We start from the raw sequence: 13485 nt of genomic DNA, 5'->3' as shown, positions 1-13485 counted from the left end.
TCTACTTACCATGATAATTGTGATAGGTGTGTATTGGTATGGGAGTATATGTAGTATCTCTACTTACCATGATAATTGTGATAAGTGTGTATTGGTATGGGAGTATATGTAATATCTCTACTTACCACGATAATTGTGATAAGTGTGTATTGGTATGGGAGTATATGTAATACCTCTACTTACCATGATAATTGTGATATGTGTGTATTGGTATGGGAGTATATGTAGTATCTCTACTTACCATGATAATTGTGATAAGTGTGTATTGGTATGGGAGTATATGTAATATCTCTACTTACCATGATAATTGTGATATGTGTCTATTGGTATGGAAGTATATGTAATATCTCTACTTACCACGATAATTGTGATATGTGTCTATTGGTATGGAAGTATATGTAATATCTCTACTTACCACGATAATTGTGATATGTGTGTATTGGTATGGGAGTATATGTAATATCTCTACTTACCACGATAATTGTGATATGTGTGTATTGGTATGGGAGTATATGTAGTATCTCTACTTACCATGATAATTGTGATATGTGTGTATTGGTATGGGAGTATATTTAGTATCTCTACTTACCATGATAATTGTGATAGGTGTGTATTAGTATGGGAGTATATGTAGTATCTCTACTTACCATGACAATTGTGATAAGTGTGTATTGGTATGGGAGTATATGTAATATCTCTACTTACCATGATAATTGTGATATGTGTCTATTGGTATGGAAGTATATGTAATATCTCTACTTACCACGATAATTGTGATATGTGTGTATGGGTATGGGAGTATATGAAACATCTTTTTCCGAAGAAGCATAACCAGAACTAGGTAATTCAGCAGGTAGAGTTGTTTCATCTAAATTGACAAAAGGAAGAGTTTTAATGAAAGTGGCTAAAAAAAATGAAAAAAAAAAAATAGGGAATCGAACTCTTAGTGAATATCCAGTTTTTACCAAAATTGTGAGGAATTTCAAGAGTCCCTTTTATGCAACACTTTAGAGCTTTTGAAATGCCATGAATAAACTTTCTGAATATTTAAGCATTGTAAATATTTAAACTAAGTGAATTATGTTAATTTCATGTGAATTTGAAGGTGTGTAGGTACCAAGAATGTATTAATATTTTGAAGTAGCAATTTGATGGCATATAAGTATTAAAACAAGTCCATTATACACTAGATAGTGACTTTACACCCTCATTCAATTTTTACAAGTTTAACTTTTGAAATTCCACCCATGTACTTATACTAGTGATAGTTTTATATAAAGCTGAGCACTAAGCATGTGAATTGAAACAGAATTCAAAACGCAGTAATGTTCATATCAGTGATTCAAATAGACTTCAAAAATATTAAACTGACCTGTAGGTGTAGCACTATATAACTCTGGTCGTTTTCTAGTTTGATATATAATAATCACCCAAACTAATGATGTTCCCACAACACAACACACTACAGCAATAATAATAATACCAGTAGTGGTAGATTCATCATCTAAAGAAAATTTCCTATCATTCACCTCCCCTTCTGATGTAACCGTCAACTGAGAATTACCACGTTGTGTGCCAAGGGTATTGGACATCTCACACGTATACCGACCACCATCAGACTTCTTAGTTTCCACAATAATCAGGAGTTGGTTATCAGCAGTGAAAAAGTGACGTTCAGAAACCTCCAGGGCCTTGTTGTCTTTCAACCATGTTAATTTAGGTTTAGGACTACCTGATGCCATACATTCTAACACTGTTGTTTCTCCTTCCTTTGTGTGTTTCTTATCTTCCATTTTACGTATAAATGATGGTGTTTCTGCAAAAATAAAAGAAATAATTGAATGAAGCTGAGCAGATATACATATACATAGTTCTACACAGAAAATTGCTTTTTGAACTACACTACGTCTGTTCATTTGAGAAACACTAATAAGATAATGCAAAACGTCTATATTTGTAATTGCTAGGAATTAGGGTTTTCTGACAGCTCATGCAGTTGTCCCGCTTTCTTCAAATTATTAACTTTAATATTGACTTACCCAATACAGTTACACTGACATTAGCCACAATGGTACCAGCCACATTTTTAGCCGTACAACTGTATATACCCTCATCAATACTTTTAACATTGAGAATAAAGAAAGTATCATCATTAGGTATAACTCTCATTCTTCTCTCTCTAGCAGCTGGAAAGTCATTTCCACCATCTTTCTGCCAGGCTATTTCTGGTTTTGGTTGCCCTTTAGCTGAACACTCTAATTTAGCATAACGCCCAGCTTTTACTGTTACATCTTTTGGTGTTTTACTGAACACAGGAAAAACTGAAAAAAAAACATGTTTCACTGAAAACACTCTTTATGGTTTAACTCTTCACAGACAGGTTGAGAATGATGTGAATAGTGTATAATAGAGACAGAATAATTTTGATAACACTATGGTTGCTCCCCTTGAATTTAAATTGGTGTTTTGTAATTATCTAAACAGCACAATGTTCACCGGTATTCAAATTGCAAAAAAACAGAAATTACATTTTCTTGACCTTCATTCAGATATTATATTTTTTAATTTTTTTTGATGACAATAACATCATTTAACAAATGAAAGTATCAGCTTACCATGAACACTAATTTCAGCTCGTTCAGAATAAGCTGAACCAAATTCACTGGAAATTACACATTGGTACTTTCCTGAAGCATTATCTTGAACATTGAAGAGATGTAACATGGTAGTATAGGTTATAACAGTACCATCACTAGTAGCTGTCGTAACTATATTAACATTGGTCAATAACTGAAAAAAAACAATTTCCAAATAATTGTCATACAATAATTTCATCAGTGGCAACACTGGTTGGTAACTGAAAGCCTATTACCAAATAAGTTTCATCAACTAAGGCCAGACCAATTATTTTCTCTGGTAAAATCTGCCAAGGCAGGAAGGTCTCTAATCTTTGACCCTTAAAAAATACCATTTATTTGAGGAATCCAATGCAATAGGGAATAACATCTGGATTTTTAAACTTCCAAATGGGTCAGATTAGTTTAGATATTTTATTAAATAACTCACATTATTATCTTTCTTCCATGTAAAATGAGGTTTTTTATTACCAGTAATGGTTGCTACACATGATAATGTAATGTTATCAGATTTTAAAGCAATTTTCCCTTTTGGATCTTCTACAATAACTGGCTTTGGGAATTCTTTGTCATCTAAAAATAAAATATAATATAAAGAAATTACATTATCATTTTTAATAAGCTGTTGGTTAGCTCTATGAAATACAAAGTTTCTGGATTGCTCCTAAATCTTAAAAAATTCTTGAGAGAATTACAAATGTGATTGGTCACTAAGGTGGAAGGTTATTTTTAAACACTTAGCACAGAAAATTTGGTATTCTTCTTTTCTTCATGACTTAACATAAATAAGCAAGATTCCAATTGTTAAAGTCATTAGGATATTTGAACTTACTGCATAGAAATTCTTCAGAAGGTATTTCGAACACGTTCTTCCCTTTCAACTTGGCAGGATGAGCACAAACAGCACTAATAGAATTCCTGAAACCAGCTTGACTTAACCATTGTGGAAACCATGACAGTTGACAATCACACAATAAATTACTTGAGTTAAAATATCTACAAATAAATATAAAGAGAGTGATTATGAAAAAAAACAGAAAGAAAGCAATCGAAAACAGTAATGAGGCAAGTTTAAGGCTAAAATGCAATGTCACATATGTCAAAAAGCCATTATATTCATAAAAAGAGGATGACAATCAGCAAGATGTAAAAACAAAACAGCTGGAACCCTACATGATGTTACAGAATTGTAAATCCAGGTGTCAGTGGAAAGAGAAAGAGATTTTTGTTCAGTGCACTCAACCCACTAAGGGAGAACATAAAAGATCTTATTTCTGGCAAAAACATTTAAAATCGTAAATATACACTTAATGTATCTGTATAACCCTCTATACTTACAATTCTTGAAGGTCTGTCAATGGCTTGAAGGCATTCTCTTGTACAGAAGTGATTGCATTATCTTCTATGTGTAATATACGTAGTTTCTTTAAACCTTGAAATGCCTCTCCCACAATAGTCTTAATCTGATTGGTTCTTAAACTGAGTTTATTTAAATTCTCTAGTCCCAGAAATACACCACTAACATCTTCTATGGTCCATGATAACAAGTTATGGTTGATTTCTCTGTAATATACAATAATAATATAACATTGAACAGTCCTTTTAAAGAACCTTTTAATTTAATTTGATAAAACAAAATTTGGTTTCACTATATTATGATTTTAATATCCAAATATAATATGAAAATCTATGCCAAATACAATTATTACATTTAGGTGGGGGCTCACAAGCGGTCTTGGTCAGAGATTTTTGTCACCGACTGGCACAGGCACACGAGAAGACAAAAATCTGCAGTGGGTCAGTTTCCATCATGCCGATAATCATGTGCTGTCTGTCTTGCAGACGATAAAACTGTCAGACAATTATCAAACTTGTTTGATATCATAAATCCTGTCAGGACGCAATAATCTTGTCGTGGAAGCACAGGCACATGTGAGATTTTACTCAAGCCTCTACTTGGCAATAAAAATCTTCAACCATGACTGCTCGTGTGCCGCACCTTAATACTATGAAGACTTCAAGACTACTGTCAGTTTTCCATTTAAAAAGTGAGAGCAGCAAATTCTTTAATTTTTCCAGGATCAATGAAACAATGATAGTAATAGTTAATATCAATAATTTTTATCATTGCGATACTCTTCATAATTCTAAATATTTATAGAGGTTCGTTGGATGTCAGATTACACAGAGAACTCTGTAATTACAACTTAAACTTACAATAAATCTAGAGATGTCAAGTCTCTAAAAGCCCCATCATCAATTCTAGATACCATGTTATGATCTAGGTATAAATTCTGTAAATCATGTAACTTGGCAAAAGACTTCTCAGCTATATAAGATATCTTGTTATGGGTCAGATCTCTGTAAATAAATTAATCATATGTTACATTAGGTTACAATCCTGAAGAATTTTCAAATTTCAAGGGGATGGGTAGCTTTACTGTCACCAAATGTACAAGTCTGAAGTGGTCTGGGTCAAGGAAGGTTTTGAATTTGGGGAACATTCTTTAAAAGTGAGGACCTTTATAGGCCTCTTACAGCTACTTTCAACAGTGCAACACTCTTCAGACCCAAGTAAAATAGAACATAATACAGTATAAACTCATTAAGTTTTAAGAAAAGTAAAACATGACTACATACACAAAATTATAACTTACAGTTTATGAAGACTTTTACAGAAATCCCAACTCACAGATTCTAATGGCTGGATTCGATTATTGGATAATGTTCTAAAAAAAATGGAAAAAAAATGAATAATATAAAATCATCATCTTCAAACCTATTTAAACTTGAACATTTTTTTTTAGTTGCTTGTTTAATGTATTGACATTGTGACAATATATATTTGGTAGTTTTAGAGAAAATAATCTTTTTTAATAGTACATTTAATCAAAGGGACAGATTCGCTATTTGTGGGGGTTGATCTCGTTCTAGGCACGAAAATCTCATAACTCAAACTGAAGGCTCAAATTTTGACAGTGAGTGTGAACACTATTACTGATTACATTAGCTAATTAATTTGAGACTTAGGTAAGATTGGTGAAACAAAATGCAAATCTGTCCCTTTAATACAAGGAAACTATTAAAAACAACAATATTTTTACTTACAATATTTTTAAAGAATCTAAACCATACAGCCAAGCTTGAGTAACATTGGTAATCTTGTTATGGTCCAATTGTCTGAAAACATAAAACATGGGTCGATTGGCCAATGCACATCTTGTAGCACATGCAGCCTTGGTTTATTATCCTACACAAGACCATTCTTACTTGTCAGATACTTTTTTTCTCAAATACATAATAAGAGTAAAGAAGTTAAAACCGCTTTGTAAAGTCAATTGATAAGTGCTAGATCAAAATGCCAGAAAAGCCAGATTTATCTGAATATACTTACAGGTTTTGAATGTTGTCCAAGCCATAGAATGCTCCATCTAATAGTTTCGTTATAGAATTTCTTTTTAATTTTAAAATTTGAAGGTTGGTTAGTCCTTGAAATGTTAATCCTTCTATAACTTCTATTTTATTTCTCATTAATTCTCTGTAATTAATAACAACATTTTTATCAGACAAATATTGACATCTTAGAAATCCTTTAGTTATCACCTTTGCTCTCTTACTTCAATGTTTACTGGATTCAATTTTGGAAATTATTTCCTTATGAATTGAAATATCAATGAAGTGTATCTATTTCAAATGTAAAATCACTGAACCTTATATTTCTATGGACATGAAGACATTCTAAGACAAATGGTTAACAATCGAAAATTCTATTTTGAATATTTTTGAAATAAGAGAAAAAATTCAATTCAAAGCTTAATGTAGCCAGAGAGTAGGTATCATACTACCATATTGGATTCTTAAAGAAACCACGAAATCAATCTCACAGCTATTTTCATAACTTAAAATCACTAACTAATACTTTTTCAAATATTTAAAAAGAATTTAATGACATCTTGGAATTCCTTTATGTATGATCAAATGCTGACAGAAATACAACCATACTAACAACAACACCTATTAATATTACTTAAATAACAGACCAATGAAATAACATGTCACTCAGTGAATGACACGCCCACTGACTTAGACAGACAGGACGATGCATAAACAATAAATCGAACAGCACTACTTACAGAATTTTCAGATTGGTCAAATTAGTGAAAACCATTTTATTTAGTTCCATTATTTTGTTTTTGTTCATTTTCAACCATTCTAATGAAGTAAGATTATCAAGACATCCCTTTTCTAAACTGATAATTCGGTTATTGTTCATAAATCTACAAGAGAAAATGTTACAATATTTCATTTAGTACAAATCTAAGAAGGCTATATTTACATTTCTGTCAGCTGATACACTTTCAAAATAAAAACAAAATGAAGAAAATGTCTAACCCTGCATAATGTCCCTTTTTTATCATTTATAAATTTTACCTGAATATAAATCATTTAATTAAAAAGTCTACTTACAATTGATGTAAATTGGATTTGGTAGGAAAAGTGCCTAGAGGGATATCCATTATTTCATTATAATTTAAGTCCATCACTTTTAAATTTGGTAAATTTTGCATAGCTTCTGGTTTAATGGTTATTATTCGGTTGTGATTCCTATAAATTATATAATGTACAGTGTTAAGATTCAAACAAACAAATCCAGTTGTAAATCAGTATCAGTTGTTCACAACAATGAACATGACCTGACTGGTTAGTGACACACAGTACAGCTCAAAAATTTTGTATCATTAGTATTAATTACACAGGATAATAAAAAAAAAAGACATCTTTAACACAGATAATGGCAAATGAACAATTAGATAAAACAATGTCAAATCTTAATCCAGGCAGTTCATCTAATTCAACAAACCAATTAGGACATTCACTTGCAATTCAGCATGGGATTAACTTGGGATTAATGGGATATAAATAACATCAAATGTGCAAGGTTTATCAAAATCCAACCAAAAATTTAGTTCCTTCCACCTTTCAGAAAGTCAATTATGATGTGTTTTAAGGGCAACAAAATGTTGTATTAATTCTTCTCATGGTTTACATATTTTCATCCAAATCAGACCAAAACTGGCCTTAGTCAAAAGATGAACATTCCAGGAATAATAATCTAATAATTACCAATATAATACTTACATATAAAGATTTTGTAGTGAAGAATTTGGTGGAAATACTGGAAGCTCTGCTAATTTATTATGATTAATTTTTCTGTACAAAAAAAAAACAACAGGGTAAATTTGAAAAGATTCATGATTGAGTTTTCCTCAGACTCTAGGACCTACATTCACAATTCTCTTACTTCCACCTGACCTACTTCAAGTTAAATGAAGATATTGTTGATATAATGTAGATATTCATCTATCTTTAGGATGTGGACTCTATTCTGGGAACTTGAACCCAATATTGGGGAAAAGGTCATTGGATTTTTTTTTTATTTGAATCGTTTTTTACGGCTCTCTTCCGATTTTTTGGTTCAGCTAGAAAACTTTTAACCATCGAAATCATAGAAAAACAACTTACAATGTTTGTAAATGCTGTAAATCTTCAAAAACTGTATTATTTATAAACTCAATATCATTATTACTCAAATCTCTGTAATAAAAGAAATAAGGGGGTTAACAATTTTATAAGAGTTATTAGGGTCTAATATGACTTAGTTTTTTGTTCGATATCCTTTCCACTTTTAAATAAAAAAAATTGTGGTCACTATGAAAAACAAAAGTCTTGAGTAGAAGTGTCAAGGTTTGAACAGGTGCACCTGGAATCTATAGAAAACAACTAGTGAAAAGCCAGTTCAAGTGATCTTATGTCGACCTAGTTGCTTTCAATAGCTTAGACCTGGGTTGCTTTTCTAGCATAGTCGTCATAAGCTCCACTTAAGATTCCCATTTCTCACTCATATATATTCTATTGTATTGTATTATTTACTAAAGACACCACTTGTCCTCTATCAAGTAGAGGTCACTTTCTTGAACTCTTTAGAGATCAAATAAGAAGGGGTGTCGTAAACAATTGATACTATACAGGGGTGTCTCAATACAATGTATCAATACAAATCTTTCAGTATTAACATTTGCAATATTTATGAGTTGCATTCAATTCAGATCATTTCTATTCAGATGATTCACATTTATATCACACAAAACCCGTAGTACTACTTTCTTGAATTTTGAACAATAAGTTCACCTAAACACACATCTTGAGTCACTTCTTTATTTGATATTCAGCGATATAACACAATAATATCCTTATTTCCCACAGTCAAAAAATACATATAGAGGCATTCTCAGTTGATGATTTATACTTTTCCTTGTGAATATCCGGTTAAAAGTTAATGATAAAATTTATTACTAAATTCCAAGCAATAAGCTCTTGATGCAATTCAATTTTTATGTGAAAATATTACCAAGAGCCTGTTTTAAAGTGAAAATCCATTGAAAGCAATTCTTTTGAACATGTTTGATTATTCTTTAAAATAGTACCATACCCAAAAAGCCATTTTGTGCCAATATGGATTTGTGTTAAATATATTCAGCTTTGAAATTATCCTAAAGATAGTAACCTTAGAACAGATTTCCAAATGTTACTAGACTTCAATACCTGGGATACACATGCTTAAAATTTAATCCATCATTTTATGGGGCTAAACACAATTGCATATACTTACAATAATTTCAGATTAGGCAAGTCTTTAAAAGCAGTTGGTTTAACTATGGTAATTGCATTATCTTTTAAATCTCTGAAACGACAAAAAGAAGAAACCATGAGATTTTCATTGACACTGGCGAATATTGTCAGGCGATTACAGGTAAATAAAATACATCTTGCTGAAACAAGTTCTGGATAAGGTTTGTATAGGAGATCCTCTCTTGAAACAATTACCCAGGTCAAAAGTAGACAGCTTGGATATCAGCATGGGAATAGATCAATTAAAAAGACTTTTTACTGTCAGAAATATATACATCGAAATTTATCATATCCAATACAATTGCATAAGGAAGATAATGGAAGGAGACCTTGCCATGGACATTAAACATAACTAATAATTGTTTTCTTATTTAGTATATATAAATATTCTGTATAATTCTGAATTTTAGAGATGTTTTGCATTTACAAACTAATCAGAAATCATTTTCAACCCACAAACACAGACCTATTGATATATTTAGATAAATTTGACTAGATTTGATTTGATATGAGATGCCAACTTGTTGCTCACAGATTCAGATCAGGACAACAAATGGTATTACACTAGCAGAGAGAAAATCGTAGCTCAAACCCTTCTAACACTAGTTAACAATTTGTAACTGATCAAACTCTATCTGACAAAATCATTACATTTGTGATAACAATAAACCCCTAGAAATTTTTTTTGTTCAAATTTGAATTTACACCTTGGATTATATGTAATTCTGGTACAGTTTTTATTAAGAAAATAGTATCAAGGTGCAGTTATATAGATGCCTAATGACTGGAGATACAAATTTCATACAGAAGGGATTGTATTCCGTTTCACAGCCTATGAAAATAACAGATGTTTTCAGATGGTAATGCCAAGTAATTGCTCCACTAGAAACTGTCCTGCTAGGAAGCAAATTAAAGAGATTCAGTTTTATCACTTTCACATATTTAGAAATATATATATTAAACCATCTATCTAGGGTGTACAGACTTTAACACACTATACAGATAGGAAGGAGAGAAATTTAACATGTGCTCAGTTTGTGTTTTGATGCCAAACTCCACAAACTTTTATTATGTGTTTGCCAGTTGGTTGTATCTATGTTAAATCAATTTACTAGAGAACCTAGTTAAGAAAATCTCGAGTTTAACATATGCTAATAATATGGAACTTCCATTATCCCAAACAAATCAAACTGGTAAAAAAGCTGTTAAGATTCTTAAATGATTTTAACTTTCAAATGTGATTTCCTTAGATTTGGCTTTTTACCGCACTCAATGATGCTCTTTGTCTTTAATCAAAATATGAAATTGAAGAAATATTCTTATTAACCCACAAAAGGCGAATACTTAATTGCATTATATCCCCCAACAGTCCGCTAAGTTTCGATGTTGTTTAACAATCATCATCTTTCAACTGCCTAGAAAAAACAAAAGGAAATCAAAATTTGCAAATTTTTTTCAGGAGGAATTCAGATTAAGCAGACCATGCCAACTTACAATTTTTAATGGCCCAATAAAATATTAATATGGTAATTTCTCAGTATTGATTGAATCAAAAGTCATAAAAATCCAATGGGAGTTTGCAATGCTTGAAGCCATGAAGGTTCCAAGATCTTAACAATTTAAAGTTTTTTTTTAATTGCTTATTCTGATATGAAGCAAATGAAAATCAGTATTCCTAAGGTGAAATTCATGCCAATCCAATTTCAAAACAGAATGAGATGCCAAACTAATTTGTCACTTTCCCAGGTATATTTCATGTACGGAGTTGAGACTATTGTTTTAACTATATAAATAAGTTGCAAACCTATTGATTTGTTAAGGTGTTAAAAGGTGTGATAAACTTGAATATGACATCTTTAATCATCATTTCTGTTGACTTGGATGAATGCTATGGGAACGTTGGCTGTTTTATTATGCAGAACCTATCATCAGCTTTCACTTGGGATTTACCAGGAGAGTATGTCATTTGCTAATCACCAATTTTACTTTTCTGATAATTTCAACACTTTGCTGTTAGAATTAATATGTAAATAAACCATATGAACAATACGGATTCCCTGAAAGATGTCAAGCTGACAAAGCTAGCAGTCATTTAACACATACATGTGAAAGTATAGACCAACATCTATCAACTTTCTCATAAGAAAACTTCATACTTTTTTCTTTTCAGGTTTATTTTTCTGTAATCCTGTTCAAGCATGTGTGACAACAATCATTTATCAAGATGAATAATTCTATTAGCTGACTGAAAATTGACAGAAAAAAATCAAATTGAATTGCAAATGCATGGCTCAACATCTGAATGTGTTATTAATTACAATAATTAAGTATATTTATCAATTATGATCATATCATTACTTGTTTTGTTTGCTCGTTATGGTGTGATATGCAGATGTTTAATGTAATTAATAATATGGTTTGTTATATATGAATACATTGAACTTTTCAGATTGTCCAATCTTTAGACAAAAATAGTATTTTTTTTTTATTTATTAATGCACAAAGTAAGACTTAAAAATCTATTCCCAACACCTTTTACTGCCCACTGGTAGCAAGCATTAGACATTACGACACCATTAGGACTTCAGAAATTGAACAACAATAATTTCAAGAAAAAAGTTCCAGAGAACCTGTCTACCAATTTTGTTTCTTTGCCAAACTCATGGACAGCTGGTCCTTTGAAATAAGACTACAGCCTTTGCATTCTTGTTAATTCAAACAGCTTCAAAACAGTAGGCCTACTGATATTCTTAGAATTACTTTATATCATCAAAATATCCAAAATAAGTTTAGTACATTTACATCTAATATAAAGTTGACAACACTTTTTTCCTACGAAATTTAAAATACAAAATTCAAAATTTTGCCTGAAAATCGCCTTCTGTATATTTTGTGGATGTAATCATATTTTCATTAATACAAAGCAATTCAAACTAGTTGTTCAGTTTCAAGGAGAACTTGCAATGGACAACAAAATCATTAGCCAGCAAAGTAATTAATAGTAATTGTCAGACGACTTAGACCATACCTGACAACTTGGATATAACCATGCAGTTGATGCCACAAGATTTTAACTCAGTGATTGGCAACTCTAATGGATCCTAATAGGGTTATAGTCTTATTTCAAACAAGGACCAAAACTATAAATATTTGGCAAGTGAATATTAAATAAAGAACATTATGTCAACTGAAAACCCAATTACAGACACCACCTGATGATTTTGACAGTTTGTCATCTGGGAGAGGGTCAGAAAGTAAAAAAGGCAACTATCTGGTGGATCCTGTAGACAGAGTTTCTCTAATTTGATTCATTAAATGCTTTGTCAACATCTTTGCATTTTAAGTAATTTGACCACATGTGATGGATCTACTCCTTATAGCGAAGAAAAGGTAGTTATTTGTGATGCAGAACTGGTTGAAATCTATTATGTTAGGTTTGATGCCTTGTATGTTCAATATGTTATTGTGAAACACTGGTTTAATAACCAGCCCTTTCAATTTAAAAAATTAGACACATAGTACATATAAAGCCAAACATCTAAAAGCTGAAAATCAAATCATACAAACAATCTGATACACACAGAGAGCAAAGACGAGTAGCATGGTACAATTGATGGTGACAACATTGCCAGTGGTACCCTCTGAATGGGTATTCAAATCTGTTAACCTCTCTCCCTTTTAACACCTTTGAATGAAGGCTTTACAGATATATAGTTGTATATACTTGAAGTTACACTTACAGAATTTCAACCCAGCTCGGAATATCAGATGGCACCTCTATCAGCCCTTGTTTACTGCAATCAACCATTTCACCCAAGCATGAACATGCTAAAGGGCATGCTACAGAATTTGCAAACGCATACTGGTACGGCAAGTGTATATCCCAAACAACAAAAAATACACAGACAAATAACAACGCCGCCATCTTGGATAGGCGCTATAGTAGCCCGTGTGCGCCACCCTGTTCCCTTTACTTTAATCGACTTTTTATCGACCACTGTAAGTGTTCCGTAAGCATCATAATTCCATATAATCCAGTACACAATCTAATAAATTAATCACAATATATAAAAGTTATTAATTATAACGGATGCTGATGTGGTTTGTTGTCAGTTCAATGTAATGCGAGCTTCGCCTCCCACGTTCGGGTCGAGTACAT

The 13485-nt window shown here is 31.6% G+C and overlaps 1 protein-coding gene across 1 annotated transcript; it reads right to left on the bottom strand.

The window, feature by feature from the left end:
• Positions 1–755: 755 nt before the first annotated feature.
• Positions 756–13251, bottom strand: LOTGIDRAFT_105202 (hypothetical protein; the record flags this gene model as incomplete). The annotated part of the gene is made up of 16 exons (XM_009059767.1): positions 756–868; positions 1373–1816; positions 2040–2321; positions 2616–2790; positions 3067–3209; positions 3469–3632; positions 3975–4199; positions 4854–4997; positions 5294–5365; positions 5745–5816; positions 6031–6174; positions 6770–6913; positions 7104–7241; positions 7776–7847; positions 8160–8231; positions 13067–13251. The coding sequence occupies 16 exons, from the start codon at positions 13249–13251 to the stop codon at positions 756–758; spliced, it is 2589 nt and encodes an 862-aa protein (XP_009058015.1).
• Positions 13252–13485: the final 234 nt, after the last annotated feature.

Source organism: Lottia gigantea (assembly GCF_000327385.1).
Source record: "Lottia gigantea unplaced genomic scaffold LOTGIsca_4, whole genome shotgun sequence".
In the NCBI taxonomy this organism is placed as follows: Eukaryota; Metazoa; Mollusca; class Gastropoda; family Lottiidae; genus Lottia; species Lottia gigantea.
Note: the sequence above shows the minus strand (reverse complement) of the source record. Positions and strands in the feature narration are given on the sequence as shown.